Here is a 27,938-nt window from a genome sequence, read left to right on the forward strand (position 1 = left end):
GGCAGAGGTAGAAGGATCACAGTGAGTTCAAGGCCACCCTAAGACTACATAGTGAATTCCATGTCAGCCTGAGCTATCCATATGAATGGTGTGCATTTGAATTATGTTGGTTTTATAATTATATTTGCATTTAATACAGTTTTGGCTTTATAATAACATAAAATTTTTTATGCTCATATACGAGAAATATTAGGTGGATACTAAAAGGTGTTGAGATGTGCTGTGTGTGTGTTTGTGCAGAGGTCAAAGTTAATCATCTGATGTCCTCTGTTGCTGTCCACTGGAGCTCACTGATCAGCTAGACAAGATAGTCCACAAGCCAGAGATCCTCCTATCTCTGCTTCTCAGCTCTGGGCTTACATATGCACGCCCGCTTCTGTGAGGGATATGAACAGGGCTCATCATTCATGTGTGGCAGATGCTTTACCTGCTAAACTAATTAGCCCCTGAGATGATGATTATTAATAATAGTTATTTTTTTGAGAGAGAAAGAGTAGAGAGTGGGTAGGCAGGGTCTCTTTCAAATGAACTCAGATGCATGAGGCTAGGGGAATGGCTCAATAGTCAAAGGCACTAGCTTGAACTCAAGGCCCATGTACCACTTTGTCCATCTAGCTTTACCTGAGTGCTGGTGAACTGAACCCAAGCCAGCAGGCATTTGCAAGCAAATGCCTTTAAACCACTGAGCCATTTTTTTCAGCCCCAAGGTTTAAAAATAATATTTTTTTTTTTTTGAGAGAATGAGTGTGCCAGGGCCTCTAGCCCCTGCAAATGAACTCCAAATGCATGTGCCACCTTGTGTATCTGGCTTATGTGGGTGCTGGGCAATCAAACCTGGGTCCTTAGGCTTCACAGGCAATTGTCTTAACTGCTGAGCCATCTCTCAAGCCCCTAATAATTTTTTAAGGCACCTGTATATACAAGCTTGTGAAAATCTAAAATAGGAATTAAGTAATATTAGAGGTGTGACTGAGGACAGGGACACTCAATGAAAGTTCTTAAATTCCCAAGGTGTTTGTGAAAAGCTATTTTTAACAACAACAAAAATACAACAGAGTGAACAGGCTTTTAAATTTTAGTATGCCTTTGAGCCTTGGATGCATAGCTTGCTGGGAGCACACATGCTTAGCATTCATGAACCTGTGGGCTCAACCCTTGGCACCAAAAAAAAAAAAAAAAAAAAAAAGAAATGAAATTTAAATCTATTCATATTCATATGAACACAAAAGAATAGCTGAGCATGGTGGCATAGGCCTTTAATCCCAGCTCTTGGGAGGCAGTGGTAGGAGAATCCCTATGAGTTCAAGACCATACTGGGATTGCAGAGTGAGTTCCAGATCAGCCTGAGCTACAGTGAGACCCTACCTTGGGGAAGAAAAATACACACACACACACACACGCACACACACACACGCGTGAAAGTTTCTTTACTGAATTGAAACGTTGATTTTGGATTACTGATTAAATTTCTGCTTCTTGAAACCATCCCAACTTGTGACCTTCCTTGCTAAAGACTTTATCTCAAGCAATTTCAGGGCCTCGGTAAGGAAGGGTTGCAGAGCAGGACCAGAGACAAAGGGACTCTGTGGCTAGTGGAGACGGTCTGGCTTTGAAAGATTTGGGTGGTCTCATACACTTCACTTCAACATAAGCACGTATTTCTACCCCCATTGATTTGCTAGGCATCATTTAATAGAGGCCTAGTTACATGAAACTGAGACCCAGGGAGCCTAGGGCAGCCGAAGAAGAGCAGAGCGTGAGGCTGCGCTGGGCAGCAGGGCTTAAGAACAGCTCAGTGAACGGTCTGTACTTCAGTGACTTTAATAGCCATGGAAAAGAAGTTACAGTATGTTTGGGACAACCTTAGGTCTCTTTGGGTAATCTCATCTTGCTAACCCCTTATTAATCCTCCTAGGGATTTTACTAGGGAATGAGGTCCCCACCTTCATCAACTATATAGGTAATGATTATCCCGAATAACAGGCAACCTGAATTTATGTTTTAGAAGATTAATTTTAAAAATACTTTATTCATTTGCAAGGAGAGAGAGAAAGAAAATGAATGGGTATGCCAGGGCCTCTAGCTGCCACTAATGAACTCCACCAGCATGCACCACTACATGCATCTGGCTTTACAATGGGTACTGTGGAATGCAACCTGGGTCATTAGGCTTTGCAGGCAAGTGCTGTCAATGTTGGACTATCTCTTCAGCCCTAGAAAGTTGATTTTTATTTTAAATATTTAGGGCAACTCCATACTGCTGTATTCTAGTTATATCACCTCCTCCTTCTCTTCCTCTCTCCCTCTTTTCCTTTCTCTTCTCCATCTTTCCCCTTCTCCTCTCTTCCTTTTTTCTCTTTTTCCCCTTCCCCTTCTTTGAAGTCGGTATCTTGCTATGTGGCCCAGGCTGGCCCTGAATTCCTGCTCCTCTTCTCATGCTCTGGGTGAAAGGCGAGTGCCCACCATAGCTAGCTCCTATTTGTTTTTGACAGACATCCATGATATTTGGAAGGTTTTTGTGGACAAATCCAGGTACTTGTCATTTGTAGCAGAGCCTGTCTGGGATTCATACATTCAGGAGACTAGATGGATTTGTGACTCTGGCAGAGAGGCCGCACTGTAGGAATGCTTCCAGCAGCTCTAGATTTTGTCGTTACTTGACCAGTTTGTTCCTGCTGCCAATGCCCTGACCCTTGTTCCTGTGAGGAGGACACAGACCGGAAGCATTGCCGTTGGTTCTCTGAGACAGAGATCACAGTCCATGGCCTTAGTTCTATTTTTTTTTTTTTTTTGAGGTAGGGTCTCGCTGTAACCCAGGCTGATCTAATATTCACTATGTAGTCTCAGGGTGGCCTCGAACTCAGCAATCCTCCTACCTCTGCCTCCCGGGTGCTGGGATTAAAGGTGTGCGCCACCACGCCCAGCTTTGAGTTCATTTTTAACATGGCTTCCCCAGGGAGTTCTAAAAGCTTGACGGTGTGACAATTACTTTTGAATTGTGGAAATATGGTCCATTGGAGACCATAGATAGAAATTAGCACTTACATTAGGTAAGGCTGCCTCTTTCTGTCCCACTTTGGGAATATATTGACATGGTTTTGCAATTTGCTTTTATTGGGTCTTCTGCATTCTGGCCTTTCATTCTTATTTTCCCTTTTAGTGGAATATTTTAATTTAAACTTAATTTTAAAAAATTATTTTTATTTATTAGAGAGAGAGAGAGAGAATATGGGTTTACTAGGGCCTCTAGCCACTGTAAATGAACTCCAGGTGTGTGTGCCCCCCTTATGCATCTGGCTAGTGTGGGTCCTGGGAAATCAAACCTGGGTCCTTTGGCTTTGCAGGCAAATGCCTTAATAGCTAAGTCATCTCTGCAGCCCTAAATTTAATTTTTATAGACAGGGTCTCATGTATCCAAGGTCTCCAACTTCCTATATAGCTGAGAATGACTTTGAACTCCTGCTCTCCTGCCTCCGCCTTCCATGTGCTGAGCATCACAGACATGTACCACCATGTCTTGTTTATGCGGTGCTGACGCCTGAACCCAGGATTTCCTGCATGCTAGGCGAGCACTCTACCAGCTGACCTTCGTCCCTCACCCTTGGTGAAGGTTGTCATATGGAAAGTCTCCCCCAGTGTCGTCTTAGCAGCCCTACGTATGTCTCCCCTGGAGCTGTGGGTTCATCCCTATATGCCTCAGCCTCCCTCTCCTGAGGCTTGTGGCTCACTTCTCATTTCCTGGAATCAAGTTCAAGGATGCCGAGGCTCGTCACCCTCCTACCTCTCTGTTAAGTGCTGTCTGGAATGACATGGATGACAAAATGGTGGTATCCACTCAGGGCAGACATACGGGGATCCCTTCTCTCCCAACACCAGGTACCATGCTGCGTGCTTGGGCACTGTTGTCCTTGGGACGGAATGGACACACTTTGTGGGGAAGGTTTCAGATAGCCTGGCTGCCTGTCCTCTGGAACCAGGAGGGCCTCTGACTGGGGATGGATGCATCTCCAGGTCTTGGAGTTACAGGGGAGAGGCAGAGACCCAGGCACCGGCCTTACGTGACCCATCCTCATGCTCTGTGGTCATGTGTGACAGCCCAGAGACAGGAAATGTTTCCATTTGGCTTATGTTCACAGCTCTCCCAAGAGCGAAGCTTTTTGTTCCTCCAAACACGCTCGTGGATCTCACTAACTAAAGCAATTATCATCATTTAGCAGTTCTTTTCATTATTTCCACTCCAAAACACCACTCTTCTTTGCCAAGTGCCTCAATGTTGCATCTTGGCAACTGGTCAGGGTTCACTGCCAAATTATGTAAGCCCTTGGCTGGGCTGTTCCCAACAGTGCAAGTGTGTCTATGGTGTGTGTTGGGATCTTAACTGTGGCCTGGTGCCTGGAAGTGGAGGACAGCTGCTCTTAAATTCATCAATTAATTCAGTGTTTATGTTTTGTTTGGGAATGAAATCTGAATTTGCTTAAGACAACAGTGCCCAGCTGAGAAATGTCATTTTGTGAAAATATTAGATTGAGGTTGGTTGTCAAGGGATTGTAAATTGTGGACTGAAGTTGCATGAAATTCAAATATGTGGATTAATTTACCAACAGGGAGCCAGGATTGTAATAAACTAAGGTGGGCTTATTCAGAGACTGACATGTAATTGACTGTAGTGCGGACATCTATGCCAAAGAACTCCTAAGACCCTAGACAAGCCTTTATTAATAAACATTAAAAGAAATATGTTCACTGGAAACTCAGCATCAGCAAGAAGAGATTATTGGTGGATAAAAATAGTCCCACTTAGTAAATAGCACACACCAAAAGCTTCCCAGGGGATAAATTAATTCATACATCAGCTCTTAAAAAAAAAAGTCATGAGATTGGAGTGTAGGTCAGTGGCAGAATGCTTGCTTACCACGCCTGAGGTCCTGGGTTTTGATTTCTGTGCTGCCCACAATAATGTGTAAGAAACTTTATTGCCATGTATATATATGTGTGGGTGTGTGTGGATGCTCCAGGGTCTCCTGCCACTGCAAACCAGTGCCCGTTTGGCTTTAAGTGGGTACTGGGGAACTGAACCCAGGCCACCAGACTTTGCAAACAAGCACCTTTTAACTGCTGAACCATCTCCCCAGCTGTAAGAAATTTTAAAATGTAAATAGCAACACTTGTAGAGATGCAGAATGATAGGCCAATGCTAGCCAGAACAGGGGTCAAGATAGAGCTGGCCATTTTGGTTCCATCCATCAGTAACCTTGTCAAGCTAGAGAAGTTAAAAGATTTATCTCCTTTTCAAGTTCCCCCTCAAGTGACAGTTAAGGAATAAATCCTGTTTAGACCTCCAAAGAATGTGTGAGAGGAGGGCTCAGATGCCAGTGGAGGGGTGTTAACTGAATCTCAGAATGAGAGCAGCTCCTGCCTAGTGTGCTCACAGGGTCCTCTGAGGTGACTGGCCTGTGGAGGATCAGTTTCTGGAAGAGGCAGGGGAGAAGGTTAAAACCTAGGGAACTACCTATGAATTTGGAGGACTGGAAGGATTAGACCTCCACATTGTCCTGGATACCCTTGATATGGGGGTACCTACCTCTCCCTCCCCCCCAGCAGTAGTGCAAAGGACACACAGGCCTGGGGGTAGTGAAGCCTTGGGTGTGGGAGTCCCTGACAGTGGGCCCTCTGGTTGTCTTGCAGACATTAGCAGACAGGTCTGCATGGCTCAGATAATGAAGTGGAGGATGCTTCCTTTTTCTTTTTTTTCCCTGAGAAATTTAACAGTTCCAGGTGGGGGTGGGGTGAGGTGGAGGAAATGCCATAGGCCCTGAAAAGTATGTGTTGATCAGTGAGAACCAGACACTAAGGCCTCTGCCTACAAACACCATCTGCTTTGATTCTTCACTCCTACAGAGGATCTGGTATCCCAGAATTGCCATTCATGTGAAAAAGATGACAGGCGTGTCCCAAAACAATCCCAGATAGAGAAACCTTGAGGAAGATGATGCTATAGGAAGCTGACAAAACATTTTTATTTATTTATTTATTTATTTATTTATTTTTTGAGAAAAGTTAGTTATCATGAGAGAGAGAGAGAGAGAGAGAGAGAGAGGAGCTATTTCATGTCTAAGACAAGGATAGCACTTAGGAAAAACACAATTAGAGAACAAGTAAAGCTATGGGAATTACAAATACTTTAATTTGAAAATAGTAGAGAGGTTATATCAAAAGAAAAGCAAGGCTGGGAGTGTGGGGGCTTAGTTGGCCAGCAGGTACAAATCCCTGAGTTCCACATAAACCAGGCATGGTGTGCCCCCTGCTAAATCCAGAGCATGGGAGACCGAGGCAAGAGGATTATAAGTTAAAGGTCATTCTCTGCTATATATTGAGTTCAAGACCAGCCTGGGATATATGAGACCCTGTCCAAAAAACAAAGCAAAACAGATGGAATTGGGAGGCTAGCAGAATGAGAAATTTATATGGCTGATAGGAACTTGTAGCTAGGAATTTTATTTAGCAACATGGAGTAAGTTCTAGAAGGAATAGCTAAAACTTTCTGTTGGTTTTCCCTGGATCATGTGTCCAAGACTGAGGAAGGGAAGCTAGGCAATGAAGGTTTTCATATTTTATGTTACTTTGATTGAAAATTATTCAAGGGCTGAAGAGATGGCTTAGCAGTTAAGGTGCTTGCAAAACCTAAGAACACATGTTTGACTCCCCAGGTCCTATGTAAGCCAGAGACACAAAGGTGATGTAAATATTGAGTTTAGTTGTAGTGGCTGGAGGCTCTGGTGTGTCAATTCTCTCTCATTAAAAAAAGAGTAAAAAAAGTGAGTCAATAACTTTAATATAACTGAACATGAAGGGACACATGGTGAAATGATTAGAATTGGCATGACGGTGATAAATAAATACTGCAGATGAATGTACGTGTCTGAGTGATTCCCATCTGTAAAATGGGAAGTGATAATGTCTGGTGCGCTTTACATTTCAAATACAAATTACTGGACAGCAGATGCAGCTCAATGGTTGAGTGCTTGCCTAGCATTGGTGAAGGCTTAGGTTTAATCCCCAGTGCTTCAGCCAAAACAAAACAACCAAACTACCCAGGGAGTGCCATGCTGGCCTATAATAGGAGACTGGATATATCCAGAAGGCCCCATGACAAGCCAGAGACACACAATACGGGTGTTCTATGGCTGGATCAAATAGTAATTAAGGTTGCATCAAGGCAGAATCTTTTGGATGCCATACTTGGGAAGAAGCTCCCCTGGGTACCTGTGACACATTATCTATAATGTAGCCCCAGTAACTTAAAGTGGAAGAAATCACAGAAGCCCTGTTTTCTGATCACAGTGCAAGAAGTTAATAACATTCAGAAATAATTCCAAGCCAGAAGAGTGCAACAATACTACAGAGAAAAAAAATTCTTAGAAACAACTCAGGTTAAGGAATTTGAGGCCGGGTATGGTGGCTCACGCCTTTAATCCCAGCACTGAGGAGGCAGAGGTAGGAGGATCACCATGAGTTCGAGGCCACCCTGAGACTACTGAGTAAATTCCAGGTTATCCTGGACCAGAGTGGAACCCCGCCTCAAAAAAAAAAAAAAAAAAAAAAAGTGAATTTACAATTCAACGACTGTCATAGAAATGCTTCTGGGAGGCATACAGCTGGCGGTCTTCCTGTCGTCCTCTCTTTTACTAACAGAGCATTGATTTTTGTTGAGAGTGTCAATGATCAGCTCAAAACAAAACAAAACAAAAACCACAAACTGTATTTCTCAGCTTCCCTTATAGCTGGGGTGGCCACATGATTAGGCTCTCACCAAGAAGAGTAAGGGATTAAGGGATTATGGGTGGGTTTTCCAGGAAAGTTTAAAAGAAGGTTGTCTTGTCTGGCTTAAGCCTACATCTTGTGAGCGGTGGGTCATCGCCCTGTCATCAGTCATGAGGTGTCCCTTGTTAGGGACAGAGGAATGGAAAGATGAAAGAGTGCCCTAATAAGCACTTGGGGTCTATTTTAACCCTGGAATTCCTGTCTCTGGAGCAAAGAAATACCAATTTAAGTCTTGGACTAAGATGTGGGTTTATTTATGTTATGGGGAGGAGCTGACATAATTCCTGAGTGACAATTAATTACATATTATAGTAATTAGAAGACAGAATAAATGAAACAAGTCTGGCACTTATAAATAGGACAGTGAAATCAATTAGAGAGCAATTGCGACTTCAGTTACCTGCAGTCAACTGTGACCTGACAAAATTACTTGGAAAATTCCAGAAATGAGAGTTTTACATGGTGTTCCCAGGATGTGTGTCATCCTCCTGTTTAGTGTACCCACATTGTGTGCAGTACCGTCCACTAGTTACCTAGTTGTGCGTCTGTTTTGGTTTTCCAGGGCTTATGTTCAAGGTTCCCTCAAGTCAGTTCAGAGTGACCCCAGAATATGAAAGCCACGCCAAAGAGCAGCTGTAAATTGCTTTCTCGCCTTCCTTCCCTGCACCCCCTCTCCCTGTAAATATGCTACCAGATTAGAATCCAGAACAGAAGAGGACTCTAGAAGACCCTTAAAGTGCCAGATAAGACAGCTGTGACCTGTGAGGGGCAGTTGTTGCTCTTCTGGGGTGTGCGGTGTTGCTGCCACCTTGGGGTGGGCTCTGCTGAGAGCTAGCATCCTGTGTGGGGCAGCATGCCAGTCCTGCTTGGTGTCAGATCTGCAAGCACCTGGCAAGGGTGGTCATGGGTACAACCTGGGAAGGAGAAGGCAGTGGGGGTTGGCATCAAGACCCACAACAAGGTAAAGAGTTGGAGTCATTTTTATTTTTCCCATTCACATTTTTTTTTCCAGGCAAACATGCTAATTGAACTTTTTGGTAAGAAAAATGTTTTAGGGGCTGGAGAGATTCCTCAGTGTTAAAGGTGCTTGCTTGCATAGCGTGTGGCCTGGGTTCAACTTCCCAGCACCCATGTCAAGCCAGATGAAAGAAGTGGCACAAGCATCTGTGTTTTTTTTTTTTTAAAGTGGTAAGAGACCCTGACACACCTATATTTTATACATGTACACACACAACTAAAAAAAAGTTATTTTAAGTATTTTTTTTTGCCGAGAGAGAGAGAGAGAGAGAGAGAGAGAGAGAGAGAGAGAGAGGGGTGTGTGGAGGGAGGGAGAGAGGGGGGAGACAAACAGACCACAGGCATACCAGGGCATCTTGCCATCTCAAACTCCAGATGTGTGTGCCACTCAGTGCATCTGGACCCATGTAGGTAGTGGGGAATCAAACCTGGGCCATCAGGCTTTGCAAGCAAACACCTTTAACCACTGAACCATCTCTCCAGCCCCCAGGGCTAGAGATTTCAAAGTCAGGTTGGGCATAAAAATGCCTGATGGCATTTTGAAAGGAACATTAACAGGAGGGAGAGAAAAAAAAAAGGTGAGCATTAAGGCTTCTTAGGCCTTAATTCTTGTCGTGGAAAAGTACTTTGTCCTCAAATGGTGGTAGCTGGAACTCTCTATTGGTTAAAAATAAATAGCTCAAAATGTGAGGAAACCAGCTAAGGGGGGGGGGGAGTGGCTGGAATAGCCTGTGAGCTAGAAACCTAAGAGGAGGTTACGCCAAAGGCACCAGGTCATTACACTGGTGACTGCCCTCAGGCCAGGACTGGAGCCAGTGTTGACAAGTACTAGCCATCACGTGGGCTCAAGGGCATCCAGGAAGGCATGTTTGGACTGGTCAGGGTGAAGGCAGGCAGCCACAGCCTTGGGTTCTGAGGTACAGTTCTGTTTAAAGTGTTTCTTTGAACTTGAAAGCTCTCCTCGTCCGGACTGAAGTCCTCGTTGAACTGGGTGGAATTCTAATGTGATGTCTGTCCTCTCTCCTCCACACCTTTCCCTGCCAGCTGGCTGAGTGACCATGGAGCTGTATTTTGGTGAGTACCAGCATGTGCAGCAGGAATACGGCGTCCACCTGAGGCTAGCAAATGATGACACCAAGAAGTCAAGGAATTCCCAGCACTCGAAGGCAGGCTCCTATGGCGTCAGTATTAGGGTCCAGGGCATTGACGGCCACCCCTACATAGTCCTGAATAACACGGAGCGCTGTCTAGCCGGCACACCTTTTCCGGAAAATGGATCGTCGTTTCCCTCGCCAGTGATCAATAACCTACCTTTGTATTCCAGCAATGGGTCTGTGTTGAAGGTGAATAGTCCAGAAGAACTGCACCTCCCAGAAAACCCGTACGCTCAGCCCAGCTCCGTGAGGAACCTGAAACAGCACACTGCCCATGAGGGCAAGAATGGAGTTCTAGAGCGTAGAGACAACGGGCCAGTGAAACCACCCCACGGGCTGAATTTTCAGAGGCACCCAGAACTCTTGCAGCCCTACGACCCTGAAAAGAATGAGCTGAACCTGGAAAAGCAGCGCTCCCCTGAGAGTAGCTGGCTCCAAAGTTTCAGGGAAGAAGGGACCGACATTAAGAAGCCTTGGACTTGCCTTGCCAAACCCAGCTCTTCCCAGCCCACCAGCCCTCCCTCAGAGGATCTGTCCAAGTCCAACGTGACCGCTATTCGTCTCTGCAGCTCCGTGGTCATAGAAGACCCCAAAAAGCAGACCTCAGTATGTGTGAATGTGCAGAGCTGTACCAAGGAGGGAGGAGGAGAGGAGGCCCCTTCCCCTAGACAGAGATCTCCTGTGGTCCCCAGCCCACATGTCCACCCTGAAACCAAGAAACCCAGGCCGGATGTCCTTCCCTTCAGGAGACAGGATTCAGCGGGCCCTGTCTTGGATGGAGCTCGGTCGCGGCGGTCATCTTCATCCTCGACCACTCCCACGTCAGCCAACTCCTTGTACAGATTCTTACTGGACGACCAGGAGTTGGCCATCCAGGCCGACAGTGTCAATCGTCATGAAAACAGAAGGTATATTCCTTTCTTGCCAGGAACTGGACGGGATATCGATACAGGTTCGATTCCTGGTGTGGATGAATTGATTGAAAAGTTTGATCGGAAGCCTGGGCTTCAGAGAAGAGGGAGGTCTGGGAAGAGAAACAGAATCAACCCAGATGACAGGAAAAGGTCTCGGAGCGTGGACAGTGCCTTTCCTTTTGGCCTCCAGGGGAACTCGGAGTACTTCACGGAGTTCAGCCGAAACCTGGGCAAGTCCACCGAGCATCTTCTGCGGCCATCCCAGGTCTGCCCACAGAGGACACTGCCCCAGGAGCACCGCAGCAAACAGAATTCAGGCCGCACGTTTGCAAAACTACAGGGTGCCACTCAGGGAGCCCACCCCAGGCCTCCCCAGCAGAACAAAGATCGGAAAGTTCCAGAAAACAAAGCAGGACAGGAAAGCACAGTGGTTGGTGCTTCCTCCCTTCCAGCACAGGGCAGAAAGGAAGAAGAAATCAAAACGGCCACTGCCACACTGATGTTACAGAACCGGGCTGTGGCCACCTCACCTGATTCTGGTGCCAAGAAAATTTCTGTGAAGACATTTCCTTCCAGCTCAAGTACCCAGGTAACACTAGTCTGATTTCTGTTTTTTCCTCATCTGAGCCATGTCTCCAGGATGCTCTAGGAATGCATTCTCCCAATCTTGAATCAGTAACTGCATGCTTGACTTTTTAAGGATCAGGTTATGTCCAGCTGCCAATTATATAGTTTCCCAGGTTAATTTTTTGAAAATATTTATTTGACAGAGAGTGAGGGAGAAAGAAAGAGAATGGCCACACCAGGGCCTCCAGCCACTGCAAACGAACTCCAGTTGCACGTGCCCCCTTGTGCATCTGGCTAACGTGGGTCCTAGGGAATTGAACCAAGGTCCTTTGGCTTTGCAGGCAAACGCCTTAACCACTAAACCATCCCTCCAGCCTTCAGGTTATTTTTAATATTGGTAGAGTCCCACTGTAGTCTTTCTGATACTTGTCAAACCATATAGGGTCCAGTTTCTCTGTGACAGCATGAGATCTTCAAGCGTGTAGAAGTGGCTTGTATGCGCAGGTTCAGTGGTGAGGGTTTTATTCATGAAATTGAATGACAAGGCTAATTTCTAGTCTGAGAAATTAGGTCAATCCTAATTCAGGTTAATTGCAAAGTGATGGAGTCTAAGTGGCACATGTGGTGTTTGCATAGCAACAGTAAGAAAGAAAATGATAACAGGGTGAGTAAATGCCAGGCATTATTAAGTGATAGGATCATACCAGTTATATACAGGTAGGTGGTAGTAGTCTTAATTTCTAGGTGAGAAAATCCAGGGGAGAAGTGAAGTCACTTGCCCAAGAGTACACAGCACGTTGGGGCTGAGACTGGCTGTAGGGGGGATGCTTACCTGAGGAACCCTTTTTGGAAGGGAGGAATGTGTCGGAAGCTTCCGCTTCAGGGTGTCGCTACCCTCCTGGAAATGTCACCCCCACATCTAACAGCATACCTTACTGTGTTCCAGGCCACACCCGATCTCTTGAAGGGTCAGCAGGAGCTTACTCAACAAACCAACGAGGAGACGGCCAAGCAGATCCTTTATAATTACCTCAAAGAAGGGTGCGTGATTGTCCTTCACGAGCCAGATGTTGCCGTTTCCTGTGGGGCTCTTGATTTGTTTCTGGAGGCTGTATAGTGTCCTTTACTGCTGTGTTGGAGCCATCCCAGGGTTAAGGCTCAATGGCTGGGGTTTTCACACTGGCATCTAGGTCCTGGCTGGGAGGGGCCAAGAAAGGACATGCTTAGTAAGTATTTACTGCTTCAAAAACCAATTCAGGGCCTGGAGAGATGGATCTATGGTTTAAGGCACTTATCTGCAAAGCCTAACAACCCAGGTTTGATTCCTCAGTACCCACTTAGAGCCAGATGCACAGAGTGGAGCATGCATCCACAGTATGTTTGCAGTGGCAGGAGGCCCTGGTGTGCCCATCCTTTCTCTTTCATAAATAAATAAAAATTTTTAAAAAGCCAATTCAAGGGGTTAGGGAGACAGCTGAGTTGGTAAAGCACTTGCCTTGTGAACATGAGCTCTCGGGTTTCATCCCCAGAACCCATGTAAAATGCTGTGGGTGGCAGTATGTGCCTGAAATCCCTGCACTGGGGAGGCAGAGACAGGAGGATCCCTGGAGCTGCTAGTCTAACTTAATTGGTGAGCTCTAGGTCAATGAGAGACCCTGTCTCCAAAACAGGTGGGTGGCATTCTTGATAACACATGTGTGCCCATAGACATGTAAATATTCATTTACCTGTGCACACATACCACATACACATTCAAAAAAATTCAAGGGTGGAGGCCATCTACTGGGCAGTTTTGAGCTGGGTCTGCCCCCATCTTGAGGTCTTCCACATTCATCCCTTTAGCTATAGATAAAGGAAGCTCCTCTTCTCCCAGTGCAAGAGGAGCCCCAGCTGCCACGATCGTTACAGCACACTCGAGCTGTTGGCAAGCACTGTTTTCCCTACTTGCCTTGGAGACGGAGGTCTGGTACTCGGCTTTCCTTACTTCCATACTGACTGCTGGGAGTCTGGGCCAGGAGTTTGTTCCAATTCTCTCATCTGATGATTGGGAAGAAGAGGAGAGAGGCTTTGTATTCTGAACTAACCTAAGTCAGACTCCTAAGTCTCAGTGATCAAGCACTTAATATTTTTGCCGTGTGATTATTAATTAGTGTTATAGACTTAACAAAGTAGGTTCAAGACAAAACATGGGGCTTTAAAAAAATTACTTAAATTTGTATTTGTGAAGGGGGGAGGCGGCGATGGGCACAATAGCAGGGCCTTCTGCCACTGCAAAAGAGCTTCAGACCATGTACTGCTTTGTGCATCTGGCTTCATGTGGATACTGGGGAATCAAACCTGGATCCTTAGGCTTTCTAGGCAAGTTCCTTAACCACTAAGCCATCTCTCCAGCCCCATTTCTAAATCTTAAACTAAGATATGTCTGTAATGATTACATTACAGACTGTCTATACAGCAGCCCTTTGTCTTGACTTCCATAGTTTAATCAGACCATTTTACTAACTTCCACCACACCCTAGGCAAGTAAATGATTTAAAACATAGTTTCTTAAGCAGGTACCTCCCATTAAAATTAGTATCACCAGTCTCTCAATAAATCAAGTGTGAGAGAGGGGGAGAAAATGGAAAAGGAATTTAGAGAATTTTAAAAGCCAAAAATTCTACCTTAATCTGAACATGGTAAAACTCTTTGCAGGAAAGTACCAGTAACTAGTTCCTGGCTAGAAGAATCTCAGAGGTTATCATTATTTATTTATTTTAACAGAGCCCTGGGTTGGGGAGGTGGCTTAGCTATTAAAGGTGTTTGCGAGCTGGAGAGATGGCTTAGTGGTTAAGTGCTTGCCTGTGAAGTCTAAGGACCCTGGTTTCAAGGTTCAATTTCCCCAGGACCCATGTTAGCCAGATGCACAAGGGGGCGCACACGTCTGGAATTCGTTTGCAGTGGCTGGAAGCCCTGCCGCACTTATTCTCTCTCTCTCTCTCTCTGCCTCTTTCTCTCTGTTGCTCTCGAATTAATAAATAAATAAAATAAAAATTTTTTAAAGGTGTTTGCTTGCAAAGCCTGTCCATACGAGTTGGATTCCCCAATACCCATGTAAAGCCTGATGTACAAAGTGGTACATGTGTCTGGAGTTCCTTTGTAGTGGCAGGAGACCCTGGCATGCCCGTTCTCCCTATCTGCCTCTTTCTCTCTCAAATAAATAATTATTAAAAAAAAGATTTAGAAATGAAGTGTGAGAGAGGGAGAGACAGACGCATGTATATCCAGAAGAAAGAATTAGTTTGGAATGAAAACGAACATTTTGCATTTGCAGTTACATTTTTCCATATGCTTTTTCACCAACCTTGGCTTAGAATGTGTGCATGTGCTTTCCATGTATTTGAAATGAAAATCCTTGTCGCAAATAGCATGGTAACTTCTAGCGATTTACTTAGAGAAAAATGACACACCACCCATCCGTTCTTCAGATACTGCTTGAACTTGGGTCTCTTGCAGCTTTATCTGAAAGGGCTTGTTAGGTGAGTGTCACCCAGAGACCAGCGGTGGGGTCCCTCCCTCAGTGTTTTCTCCGCCATTCATTTTGCAGAAGCACCGACAACGAGGACACCACTAAGAGGAAAGTTAACCTGGTCTTCGAGAAGATCCAGACCTTGAAGTCCCGCGCGGCAGGGAGCGCTCAAGGGAACAGTCAAGTAAGTCAATGTTTTTGCAGTTTGCCGAGTGTATTTATCTTGGAATGTGCCAGAAGACTAGTGTCTTAGCCGTCCAGCTGTCACCGCAGTAAGTGGGAAGTCCCCTCAGAAGGAAGCGGTACCTAAGGCGAGGGTCTTAAACATAGGTTGAACATCCCTGATCCAAAAGACTGAAAGCCCAGCTCTGGAACATTCTGGGTGCTCTCACACATGTGGGAGATTCTATGGCTGACTGTGTGTGTGCTTGTCAGAGTCAAAATGCAAACACAAATGCAAACCTTAGTTCGTGTGCAAAGTTACTAAAGCCGTTGTGTAAGATCACCCTTGGGCTATGTGTACCAGGTATATATTCCAGTGTGAGTGGATTTTGCATGACTACTTGGATCTACAAAGTTGCTTATTATGTATGCACAGATAAGCCAAAATCTAACAACATTCCCAATCTGGAATACTTGCAGAGCCAAGCGCATTGGATGAGGTATAGATACAACCTGTGCTTTTATCTGCCCTCTGATTTCTTGGATAATTCAGACACCAGGAGAGAAGAGCTACTGGGAGTCAAAGAACCATCAGAGAATTCCTAGCTTGCACTTGGAGACCCTGGTTATCTCCTGGCAGTGTGGACTTCTTTAAAAATGCAGCCTGTTTAGTTGATGTCACTGAATTTGAGGTTGGACTTTTCTAAGTTTTTCTTTTATTATCACTATGACTCTTTTGGTTAAGGGAGTCACCATCTCATATTTGGTGAACATCTAGTATATGTTAGACACCACCTTTGCCTGGACAGGAAGCGATCTTTAGAGAGGACCATTCAGAAACGGCTCCTCAGCCCTATATTTAGGGCACAGTTCTTGCCTGTATACCTTCTGCCCTCCCAGGAGAATTCTGCATGGAAGGGAGAGAGCAGATATGAAGATGACAGGAAGATGTTTGTAGCTGATTTTTTTTTTTTTTTTTAGCTTTGGAAACATGCTTAAATGATATTTTTCTGTATCAGCTACTCTTTTGTGAGGCCAACATGATAACCATTACACTATGGAAACCAGCCGGCTGCCAGTCTCTTCTGTTCAAGTATTCCCCTAGCACTCAGTCAGCCCATGATGAGGCTGTGTGTGTGTGTACACACACACACATACACACATGCGTGCACACACACATCTCCATAATTTTCAAGATGATAAACTTGGGGGCTGGAGAGATTGCTCAGCAATTACGGCACTCGCCTGCAAAGCCTAACCACCTGGGTTCAATTCCTCAGTACCCACGTAAAGCCAGATGCAGAATGTGGCACATGCATCTGGGGTTTGTTTGCAGTGGCTGGAGGCTCTGGTGTGCCCATTCTTTGTCTCCTCTCTCTGCTTGCAAGTAATATTTAACAAAATGATAACCTTCCTTACATGTAGTTCTCAAGAGTTATGTATCATTCTTGCCTCTAGTGCAATGTACGTGTGTAAGTGTCCATAGCAGGTGTGCGCAGAGGCACATGGAGGCCGGAGGGGAAGGTCCCATATCCTTCCTCTATTGCTTATCCACATTTCTTTTTTTTTTTTTTAATTTTTTTTGTTTATTTATTTATTTGAGAGTGACAGACAGAGAAGGAGGTAGAGAGACAGAGAATGGGTGCGCCAGGGCTTCCAGCCACTGTAAACGAACTCCAGACGCGTGCACCCCCTTGTGCATCTGGCTAACGTGGGTCCTGGGGAATTGAGCCTCGAACTGTGGTCCTTAGGCTTCACAGGCAAGCTCTTAACCGCTAAGCTATCTCTCCAGCCCTTATCCACATTTATTTAAGATGGAGTGTCTCTGAACACAGCCACAGTTTTCATGAGCCCTGGTGAATCGCCAGTCTCTGTTCCAGGAATTACGTACATGTATGGCCATGCCCTGTGTTTACATGGGTGCTGGGGAATTGAACTTAGGTGATCTCAGGCCCTTATGCTATGGCAAGTGCCCTTACCCACTGAACCATCTCCTCAGTCCCCCAAATTTTTTGATAAAGCTTTTAAATTCAAGTTATAACCACAATTCTTTTATCTGCTTGCAATTTTAAGGACAACACAGCCTGTGGCCTTGATGTTTGGCTTGTCATACCTATAGACTCAGGGTAGCCAGCTCACATTGAGGCTGTCACTTCAGCCCTTCTAGAGATGGTGACACCAGTGTGTCTCAGGAGATCAAAGCATTCTCTGAGAAGGGAAGGCTGAGAGAATGATGGGAACAAATGCGAAGGGTACTCTGAGTCATTTGACATGGATGCAACATAGAGCCAGAATGTCGGAAGAGCAGAACGGAAGTTTCTATCCCAGGACACCATCGATGGATTTGACACAGGCATGAAGACCACTGGATTTTTGAAAGTTTGTTCCTTTTGCAGCTTTTAGAGGGAGGCAAGATGAGAGAGAGAGAGAGAGAGACCTCTTACAGAGCTGCTGCTGGGCTGAGTGGGTGAGGAGATGAATGGGGCTCTGAGGTTTCTGGCACCAGCCACGGTGACTCACCGCATGCACAGCTCTCCTCCCTTCCCCCCTCATGCTCTGAATTGGAGTGTCATGGCCAAAGCTTTTGGAGTTTTATCCTTGAGCTTAAATGATTCCCCAAGAGAGAACCCTTTCTGTTACAGGCTGAAGCTCTTCTTGAAATGGAAAATGGCAAAGTAAATAGGGCTTTATTTTGGTTTCTCTCTCTGTCTCTCAGCATATGATTTCTCCCTCCAGGTTGAATTTAGATACTAAAATAGATTGCTGTCATTTTATCTCAGGAAGTTGGCAGTCACATGGTTTTACTGTGGGGCTCTTGGCCCTTCCTTGAAATCAGTGGGGCATACCTCATTTCAGGTTTATCACACACGACCCACACCTACATCTGTGTCACGTGAGCCAAACCCTTGCTTCTTGTAGCTCTGGTTCCCACTTTTATCTCTTCCCTCCACCTATGAGTCATCCTCTAACCACTTAGCTGTAGGATTTCAGCCAAGTCCCTCTGAGAGCATCGTCTTATTACTTCCACGGAAGGGGAGAAATGAGACCTAATAGTCAAACTCGATCAGAGGTGGTGCTTTCTAATGGACCAGTTGATCTGCTCTGTCTTCATGGCGGAAATAGAATGTCTAAAAGAAGTAAGCCAATCTGGACGGAATACACTTACTTATACTTGCTTACAGGTGTGTGCAGACAGTGAGGGGTGAGGAGAGCTCTGGGACAGAGGGTCCAGGAACATCGAGACAACAGATGTTTCTTCCATGAATACTCAGGTTTTGTATTGGTTTACTGGAAGGTAACTTATAGCACAGTGCACAAATCCTAACTGTCATTTACTGAGTTTTTAACATGGGTTTGTGTCCATGAACGCTCTACTTAGATCAAACGACGGGATGTTCCCACCAGCCAGAAGTTTTCCTGTGGGTGTGCCCTCCTACTCAGACATGCCCCTCCCTTTCCAGATCATCACATTGAAACTTCTATTGCTTAGATTATTTTTTTCCTTTCTTAAAAATTGTTTTGAGGTAGGGTCTCATTCTAGCCCAAGCTGACCTGGAATTCACTATGGAGTCTCAGGGTGGCCTCAAACTTGTGGCGATCCTCCTACCTCTGTCTCCCGAGTGCTGGGATTAAAGGCGTGAGCCACCATGCCTGGCTCTTCCTTTCTTAAATTTTACATAAATAAAAACTTGTTTTATGTACTTGTATGTCAAGCTCCATTTCTTCAACATTAAGTCAGTGAAATTCATTAGTGTTACATTTATAAGTAACTTTTCAATTATACTTAGTGTTCTGTGTCTCACACACATACACATGCACACATATTTCTTGGTGGACATTTCCATTTGGGGCTATTGGGACTCTAGCTACTATGAACATTAGTGTTCAAGCATGTTTGGTAATCAGATCCTCATTCCTGGAGGAATAAAATTGCTGTGTCATAACGTGGGCATAAGTTTTACTGTACATACCAAGTGACTTCAGAAAGCGTTTGAAACAATTTGCATCCCACCAGCAGCACTTGACTAGATCCACTTGTTCTGGCCCAGCAGGGAGACTCTGTTCTGATCCTGGCCTGTGCATCTCTGCAGTGACCCCAGACAGATAGATGTAAGAACTGTCACTTCACAGTGAGCCTTGAAATGTAGTCATGTTTATCTCCCAACTTCATTCTTCTTCAAGATTGTTTTGCTCTTTTGCCTTTACTTATAAACTTTAGAATCAGCTTGCCAATTTTCAGAGGCCAGGAGTGAGAGAGAGAAATTGGGGGAAGGGGAGAGAGGTAGAAATTCTGACTAGGACCACATGGGATGTATAATTCAAATTGACATCCTAATGTATTGATGATCTTCACAAAAGTGATCTTTCTTCCCATCTATGCCGTCAGCTTCTCCCAGAGGTGTTTGCTCCTCTCGGATTTGTAGGTCTTTCAGTTTGGTTTATTTGCTCTCTAGTGCTACCCACTTTTCTGCACCCTTCATCCCCGCACTTCGGGGTGTCTGTTTAGGACTCTTCTTCCATGCTTGAGGAATGCCTCGCTCCACCTTGTTTACTTTTCTGCTGGCCGTGGGCCCTCAGTGCTGTTTGTCTGAGAATGTCCTTTAGCCACCTCTAGGTTTTTGTTTTTTTTTTTTAACTTTTTTGTTTATTTATTTATTTGAGAGTGACAGAGAGAAGGAGACAGAGAGAGAGAGAATGGGCGCGCCAGAGCTTCCAGCCTCTAAACGAACTCCGGATGCGTGCGCCCCCTTGTGCATCTGGCTAACGTGGGTCCTAGGGAATTGAGCCTTGAACTGGGGTCCTTAGGCTTCTCAGGCAAGCGCTTAATTGCTAAGCCATCTCTCCAGCCATAGGTTTTTTTAAAATGTGTTTTAGAGAGAGGCAGATGGAGTATGGGCATGCCAAGGCCTCCTGCTATTGCAAATAACTCCAGACGCATGTGGCACTCTGTGCTTCTGGCTTTACATGGGAGCTGGGGAACTGAACTCAGACTTTGCAAACAAATACTTTTAACCACTGACCCATTTCTCCAGCCCCCACCTCCTACTGTTTTATCTCATAACTTCAAAGATATTCTTCCCTTTTGATACTTCCTGGGCTCCCTTGGGAAGCCAGGTTTTGTTCTCTTATTACAAACATTATTTATTTGTATTGGGGGCATGGGGGTGGATATACAGGGCTTCTTGCCAATGCAAATGAATGTCAGGCAGATGTGTCAGTCTTTTTAAAATATTTATTTGTGGACTGGAGGGATGGCTTAGCAGTTAAGGCATTTGCCTGTAAAGCCAAAGTACCCAGGTTCAATTCACCAGAACCCCCATTAGCCAGATGCACAAAGGGGTGCACACATCTGGAGTTCATTTGCAGTAGCTGGAGGCTCTGGTCCACCCATTCTCTTTTTCTGTCAAATAAATAAATACATAAAATATTTATTTGTGAGAGAGCAAGAGAATAAGAGGTGGATGCTAGATAGAGACAGAATTGTTAGGGCCTCCAGCCACTGCAAATGAACTTCAGACACATGTGCCATTTTGTGCATCTGGCTTTATGTGAGTACTGGGGAATTGAACCCAGGTCTTTAGGCTTTGCAGGCAAGTGCCTTAACCACCGAGCCATCTCGTCAGCCCCAGATGTGACTGTTTTTTCATTTGGCTTCATGTGGGTACTGGGGAATTGAATCCGGGCTGGCAGCGTTTGTAGATAAGCACCTTGAATGGCTGAGCCCTCTCCCCAGCCCTAGGCATCACTCTTAGTACTGTTCTATTGCAGATGGTATCTTTTCTCTCCTGCTGCTGTGATGGTCTTACCTTCCAGTTTTAGAAGTCTGAGATTAAGTTGCCTGGCTGTGGTTTTCTTGATCTGCCCTGCGCGGGGCTCTCTGTGTTCTTGACTTAAGTGGCTGGCGGTGATCAGATTGGAACAATTCTTTTGTTGGTGAATAGTGTGTCCACATTCTTTCTCAGCTCTCTTCAGATTCTAATTCTGTGTATTTTAGACTTTATGGTAATATCTTTTGTTCTGTCTGTGTGTCTTTGTACACTTGTATGTGTGTTCATAGATGCATGTGTGCAGAGGCCAGAAGTCAATGGTGGGTGTCTGCTTCAATCACTCTACACCTTATTTGTTGACACGGGGACGCTTACTGAAGCCTGCGCTCACTAACTCGTCAGTCTGCCGTGGGCGCCGTACTTCTGCCGTCTCCTAAGCACTGTGGTGATAGGTGTGAGCGCACTGCTTGGTGCCTGTGTGGAGTCCAGAGACCTAAACTCAGGTCTTCTGTGCCCATGGAGCCATGTCCCCCCGGCCCACTGTATTGGTTTGACAGCTGTGTGAGGTGAATGTGGTCACCACCGCACCACGGAAACAAATGAACAGTGACGTGTCCACAGTTGTACACACAACAGTGTTGTCCTGTCAGTCCCCTCCATGTTCCACGTGTTCTTTCTCTCCCCTAACAACCAGCAGTCATTATACTATTTAGCTTTGCCTTTCCTATAATGCCATACAGTTAAATTGTGTAGCATGTAGGCTTCTCATACTTGCTTTTTTCGCTTCATAATATGAACTTATTTTAAGAAAAAAATATTTTTGGTTTATTTTCAAGCAGAGAGAGAGAATGAGAACAAGAATGGGTGTTCCAGGGCCTCTAGTCACTGCAAATGAACTTCAGGTGCATGTCACTTTGTGCATGTACTTGGGTACTAGGAAATTGAACTCGGGCCATTATGCTTTGCCAGAAAGTGCCTTAACTGATAAGCTATCTCTCCATCCCCCAAACTTAGTTTTTCCCCTTGTCTTTTTTTTCTTAAATATATTTTTAAACTTTATTTATTTATTTGAGAGAGTGAGAGAGAGAGACAGAGAGGCAGATGGAGAGAATGGGTGCACCAGGGCCTTGAGTTGCTGCAAACAAACTCCAGAAGCATGTGCCCCCTTGTGCATCTGGCTTATGTGGGCCTTGGGGAATCGAACCTTTGGTTTTGCAGGAGAGTGCCTTGTCAGCTAAGCTATCCCTCTGGCCCCCTTGTCTTTTTTTTTTTTTTTTAAGATTTATTATTTATTTGAGATGAGGGGGTGGGCGGAGAGAATATGAGAATGAGAATGGACACACCAGGGCCTCTAGCCACTGCAAATGAACTCCAGGTGCATGTGCCACTTTGTGCATGTGGCTTTACTTGACTGTACTGGGGAATCGAACCCAGGTCATTAGGCATTGCAGGCAAGCGCCTTAACCTCTGAGCCACCTCTCCAGCCCTCCCCTTGTCTTAATAACAAAAAACAGCTCACTCAACTGCCTGTTGTGCTGCTGCTTATCTTTTCATCTGCCAAGGCCACTACGGTTTCTTCCAAATCCCACCAGGCATGCATATGTCTGTTTTAAGCATCTGTGTGCAGGTCTTAGTGGGTGTCGTGTTCAGGTCATCTGGGGGAAGACTGGGCTATCACTGCTGCCTCAGCTAGTAAGAATGTGCATAGCTCTGACAGCAGCCACCAACCTGTCCTCCAGACTGGCTGTACCATTTGGAATCTCTCCTAGGAGTGAATGGGAGTTCTTTCCACTCCTCCCCCTTGTCAATCTTTTGGATTTTGATCATCCTAATAGGTGTGGACTAGTGCTTATTAAAGTAGAAAGTGGAAAAGCTGAGCGTGGTAGCACATGCCTTTAATCCCAGCACTTCGGATGTAGAGATGGGAGGATTGCTGTGAGTTTGAGGCCACCCTGAGACTACATAGTAAATTCCAGGTCGGAATTTACTGAGTTAGAGTGAGACCCTACCTTGAAACTACAAAAAAAGTAGAAAATGGAATTAATATACATTAATTTTAATTAATTAATTAATTTTTATTTTTTTGTTTATTTTTATTTATTTATTTGAGAGTGACAGAGAGACAGAGAGAATGGGCGCGCCAGGGCCTCCAGCCACTGGAAAGGAATGCCAGATGTGTGTGCCCCCTTGTGCATCTGGCTAATGTGGATCCTGGGGAATTGAGCCTTGAACTGGGGTCCTTAGGCTTCACAGGCAAGCGTTTAACTGCTAAGCCATCTCTCCAGTCCTTAATTTGAGAAGAGGCAGAGAGAGAATGGGCACACCAGGGCCTCTAACCACTGTAAATGAACTCTAGATTCATGTGCCACCTTGTGTATCTGGCTCTATGTGGGTCCTGTGGAATTGAACTTGGGTCCTTTGGCTTTGCCAGTAAGCACCTTAACTGCTAAGCCATCTTTCCAGCCCAGAAGACTTTTGTTTTAGTGGTTGTTTGTTGTTGTTGTTTGTTTTTTGTTTTTTTGGGTAGGGCCTTGGCTGTAGCCCAGGCTGACCTGGAATTTACTATGTAGTCTTAGGATGGTCTCGAACTCATGATGATCCTCCTACCTCTGCCCCCCAGGTGATGGTATTAAAGGCATGTGCCACCATGCCTGGCCCCAAACTGTATTTTGTTATGAATTTTTCCTTAACCAGTGATATCTGCATAGAGTCTTGAATATATTATGAAGAAGCTTTTTAAATTTCACTCATTGTAAACATAGCATCTCAGTCTTTCAAATCACTATGCAGATACTGTAAGGACATATCTACCACTTATGCATGTTTTGGTCATGTTGGGCCATATTGAGAAATGGATTAAATAATTTCCATAGCTTTGGGACGAATGATGTAAAATAAAGATCACTACAGCTCAAGGTGGTCACCATGATTGATTTAGAGGGGAGTTTCTGTAGGAATGACACCTGAATTGGGTCCTAAGTTAGTGTTGTGTCTCGTCTTTGGCTGTCATGGTTGTGTTAGGGGACAAAGCATCCCGCATACTTAAATCGGCCCGTGCTTGTCATCAACCGCAGGCTTCTAACTCTTCGCCTGATGTCAAGGCTCTGTTGGAACAGAAGGACAAGCTGGCCTTGGAGGTGGCGGAACTTCAGAGGCAGCTGCAGCTTGAGGGAAAGGTATCTGGGGTTCATTTCTCCCATTTCTGTCTTGGATGGTGAAGAATATTTTAAACACATTGAGATGTCCAGGTGATGTGAATGCCGACTTTATTCTCCCATACAAGAAACATTCCTCATGCCGGGCGTGGTGGCGCACGCCTTTAATCCCAGCACTTGGGAGGCAGAGGTAGGAGGATTGCCATGAGTTCAAGGCCACCCTGAGATGACAGAGTTAATTCCAGGTCAGCCTGGACCATAGTGAGACCCTACCTCAAACCCCCCCCCCCCCGCAAAAAAAAGAAACATTCCTTTCGTCACTAAATAAATTCCTGTGTATTTGGTGGGAGCTATCCAAAGAATTCTGTAAAGTAACCAAAGCGTGCAGAAACTGTTTGCTTTGACAGAGTTAAAGAAATGCTGCTGAGATCAGGCAGACTACCAGGATACATAATGTAGAGTTGATACGTGAAACACTTGAGCTAAGTAGGAGGGCAGCAATGGGAGCTGTAGCCAGCTTGGTGGTTTTCACTGCAGAAGTATTACAGTCCATTCAATGTAAATATTTAATATTCTTTCTAGTTATGAAATCCTATGCTTTAATTATATGGTTTGATTATATTGTTGAATAACATAAGAGCAAATACATAGAGCTCATAGAGTTTGGAAGTAGGTTTCCGGGCTGGGGTTGTAGCTCAGTTGGTAGAGTGCTTGCCTGGCATGCACGGATCCCTGGGTTCAATCCCTAGCACACAAGTAGGCGTAGTGGTGTGCATCTATAGTCCCAGCACTCAGGAGGTGGAGGCGGGAGGATCTGGAGTTCAAGGACATAGTGAGCTATCTGGGGAGCTATGGCCAGCTTGGGCTATAGGAGACCTTGTTTTCCCCCTTCACTCCCTTAAAATGTGGGCTCCAGTAGGATTATGTGGATGGATGGTACAGTGCCTTAAAATCCCGTTGGTCACTCCTAGAATCATCAGAACATCAAAGAAGAGAGAGACCGACTGAGAGGGACCTTAGAGGAGCTGCAGGGCCAGCACGACAGGAGAGCGGACGAGAACACGGCCCTGCGGCGGCGGCTCGAGGACAGTGAAGCTGAGCTGCGGAAGAACCTGGAGGAGTGAGTACCCGGGCCTCCGCCCGTCCTGGGCAGCAGAACTCTGTCCTTGGGACTCCACGCAGCCTCCCAGTCTTCACCTTTCCTTCCCCCCTTCCCGCTTATAAAATGGTGACATGGGGAGATAGTAAGCAAGGAGGTTAATGATTGTTAACAGTCTTTGTACACTTGAGTGTGTCTAGTCAAGTTTTAGCCTGAAAGTGGAGCTTGTAGCGGATCAGAACTCGGAGGGGTGATATCCCCTGGCAGTCTCCAGGAGCCTGGGCACAGCCTCCAAAATGCCCATGTCCCATGGTGCTCACACTCCCCCAGCTGTATCCTGAGTGGGGGCTGGCCTCAGTGCTGGGCGCTCTCACCTCTCTTCAGTCTGCAGAGAAGGAACGCAAATTCAAGGCGGTCCTGTCTGCCATAGTGTCCTATTAACGTCCGTGGCAAGATATCAGAAAATCAAGGTTTGAAAATGCACAGGGCTATGTGGATCTGATAGAACTGTAAGTGTTAGGCTGGAGTGCAATTATAGACAGAAATTGGATTTGGTCTCCAGTATTGTATAACTCATGAGTAGGTGAACATGCCAATTTTGGTACTTGAGTGGTGAAAGCAGAGGGATCAGGAATTCAAGGTCATCCTTATCAGCCTGAGATACACGAGAGCCTGTCTGATGAAACAATTGATAAAAGGTTAATTTCAGGGGGGAAAAAGGTAGTTAATTGGGTGAGGGTATAATGTGCTCGCAAACTAAATAGCCAGTTGTGGTAGCACACTCCTTTGATCCCAACACTTGGGAGGCAGAGGTAGGAGGATCACTGAGTTTAAGGCCACCCTGAGACTACATAGTGAGTTCCAGGTCAGCCTGGGCTAGAGGGAGACCCTACCTTAAAAATACAAAAACAAAAAAAGAAAAAAGAAGAAAAAATGCATTCAGAGAAGTAGAGGATGGGAGGTTTTTCTTGACACTTGGTTATTATTTCAAATTTTTGGACCATGTAGTCATGCATTCACTCAGCTCTGAACATGAATGGCCACAGGCAGTGTCACAGTGAGTGGGCACGACTGTTGCAGTTAACACTATATTTATAAAGGAAGCATGTGGGCCGGGGAGATGGCTCAGCAGTTAAAAGAGCTTCCTTGCAAAGCCTGACAGCCTGGGTTCAATTCCCCAGTAGCTATGTAAAGCCCCAAGGTGGCACATGCATTTGGAGTTCCATTACAGTGACAGGAGGCCCTGGCACACCCATACTCATTCTGTCTGCCTCTTTCTCTCTCTGTCCCTGTCTCAAATAATAAAATATTTTCTTTAAAAGAACAAGCATGGGTTGTGTGTTAGCTTTCTCATTGCTGTGACAAAACAGAGAACCTCAAAGGAGGAAAGACACTTAGCTCATGGTTTTAGAGCTTCAGACCATTATGGCTGGGAGGGTATGATGGAACACTTCACATCATGACATGCAGGGAGCAGGTCAGGTGTGGTGGCACACACCTTTAATCCCAGCACTGAGGTAGGAGGATCACCATGAGTTCATGGTCACCCTGAGACTACAGAGTGAATTCCAGGTCAGCCTGGGCTAGAGTGAGACCCCCACCTTGAAAAACCAAAAGAAAACCAGGAAGCAGGGAGCAAGAGAATGCATGTACTATAAACTTTCTTCTTTACTCTCCTCTATTCTGTCCAAGCTCCTAGCCTGTAGGACAGCGCTGTCTGCCTTTAGGGTAGATCTTTCCCTGCTTGTTTAATCCTCCCTGGAGACAGCCTCATGGACATACCAGAAATATGCCTTACTAATCTCCCGGGAGCTTCTCAATCAAATCAAGGGGATACACTCAAGGGGATACACTGAAGATTAACAATCACAGGCTGAATTGGCCCATGATGAGTCCATGAGTCTGCTGGTCTGAAGTGCTGGGTAGGATGACTTTAGTTTAAAAAAAGGGGGGGGGGGCTGGAGAGATGGCTTAGTGGTTAAGCGCTTGCCTGTGAAGCCTAAGGACCCCGGTTTGAGGCTCAACTCCCCAGGACCCATGTTAGCCAGATGCACAAGGGGGCGCATATGTCTGGAGTTCATTTGCAGTGGCTGGAGGCCCTGGTATGCCCATTCTATCTGTCTCTTTGTCCGTCTTTCACTCTCAAATAAATAAATAAAAATGAACAAAAAAATAAAAATAAATAAATAAAAAGAGCTGGAGAGATGGTTTAGTGGTTAAGGCACTTGCCCGTAAAGCCAAAGGACCCAGGTTTGATTCTAGATGACCCATATAAAACATATGCGCACGGTGGCACATGCATCTGGAGTTCATTTGCAGTGGCTGGAGGCCCTGGCGCACCCATCCTTTATTTATCGGCCTCTCTCTCTCTCTCTCTCAAATAAAGATAAAATGGATTAAAAATTAATTAAAGAAAATGTGCACAGAGCGGGAGGCCCCTTTGGTAAGGCCTGCAGTGAAATTGGATGGAGAAAGGGGCCTGGGGTGTCTCTGACAGGCCTCCTCCCCTGCAGACTCTTCCAGGTGAAGATGGAGCGGGAGCAGCATCAGACCGAGATCCGGGATCTGCAGGACCAGCTCTCAGAGATGCACGATGAGCTGGACAGCGCCAAGCGATCCGAGGATAGGGAGAAGGCAGCTCTGATCGAGGTGAGTGGCCTGGGGCCACCTGAGGAGGATGGAGTTTGGGGGGAAGCTGGCCTCCACGGCCCCTTCTAGTCATGTGCCTCTGCTCCATCTGTGTCTGTAGATTGTGTGAATTTACCACTTTAAA

General features: G+C 45.5%; 1 protein-coding gene across 1 annotated transcript in view; it reads left to right on the plus strand.

Annotated features, from left to right (window-relative positions):
* Positions 1–27,938, plus strand: part of Cgnl1 (cingulin like 1) — a 165,283-nt gene that overhangs the window by 47,031 nt on the left and 90,314 nt on the right. The window contains exons 2-7 of the mRNA XM_004662497.2: positions 9,883–11,495; positions 12,420–12,514; positions 15,060–15,165; positions 23,986–24,087; positions 25,038–25,186; positions 27,679–27,814. Coding sequence (XP_004662554.2) covers positions 9,897–11,495; positions 12,420–12,514; positions 15,060–15,165; positions 23,986–24,087; positions 25,038–25,186; positions 27,679–27,814 — 2,187 coding nt within the window. The 5' untranslated portion in view covers positions 9,883–9,896. The remainder of the gene's footprint in view (positions 1–9,882; positions 11,496–12,419; positions 12,515–15,059; positions 15,166–23,985; positions 24,088–25,037; positions 25,187–27,678; positions 27,815–27,938) is intronic.

This window comes from Jaculus jaculus, chromosome 10 (assembly GCF_020740685.1).
Source record: "Jaculus jaculus isolate mJacJac1 chromosome 10, mJacJac1.mat.Y.cur, whole genome shotgun sequence".
Classification (NCBI taxonomy): domain Eukaryota; kingdom Metazoa; phylum Chordata; class Mammalia; order Rodentia; family Dipodidae; genus Jaculus; species Jaculus jaculus.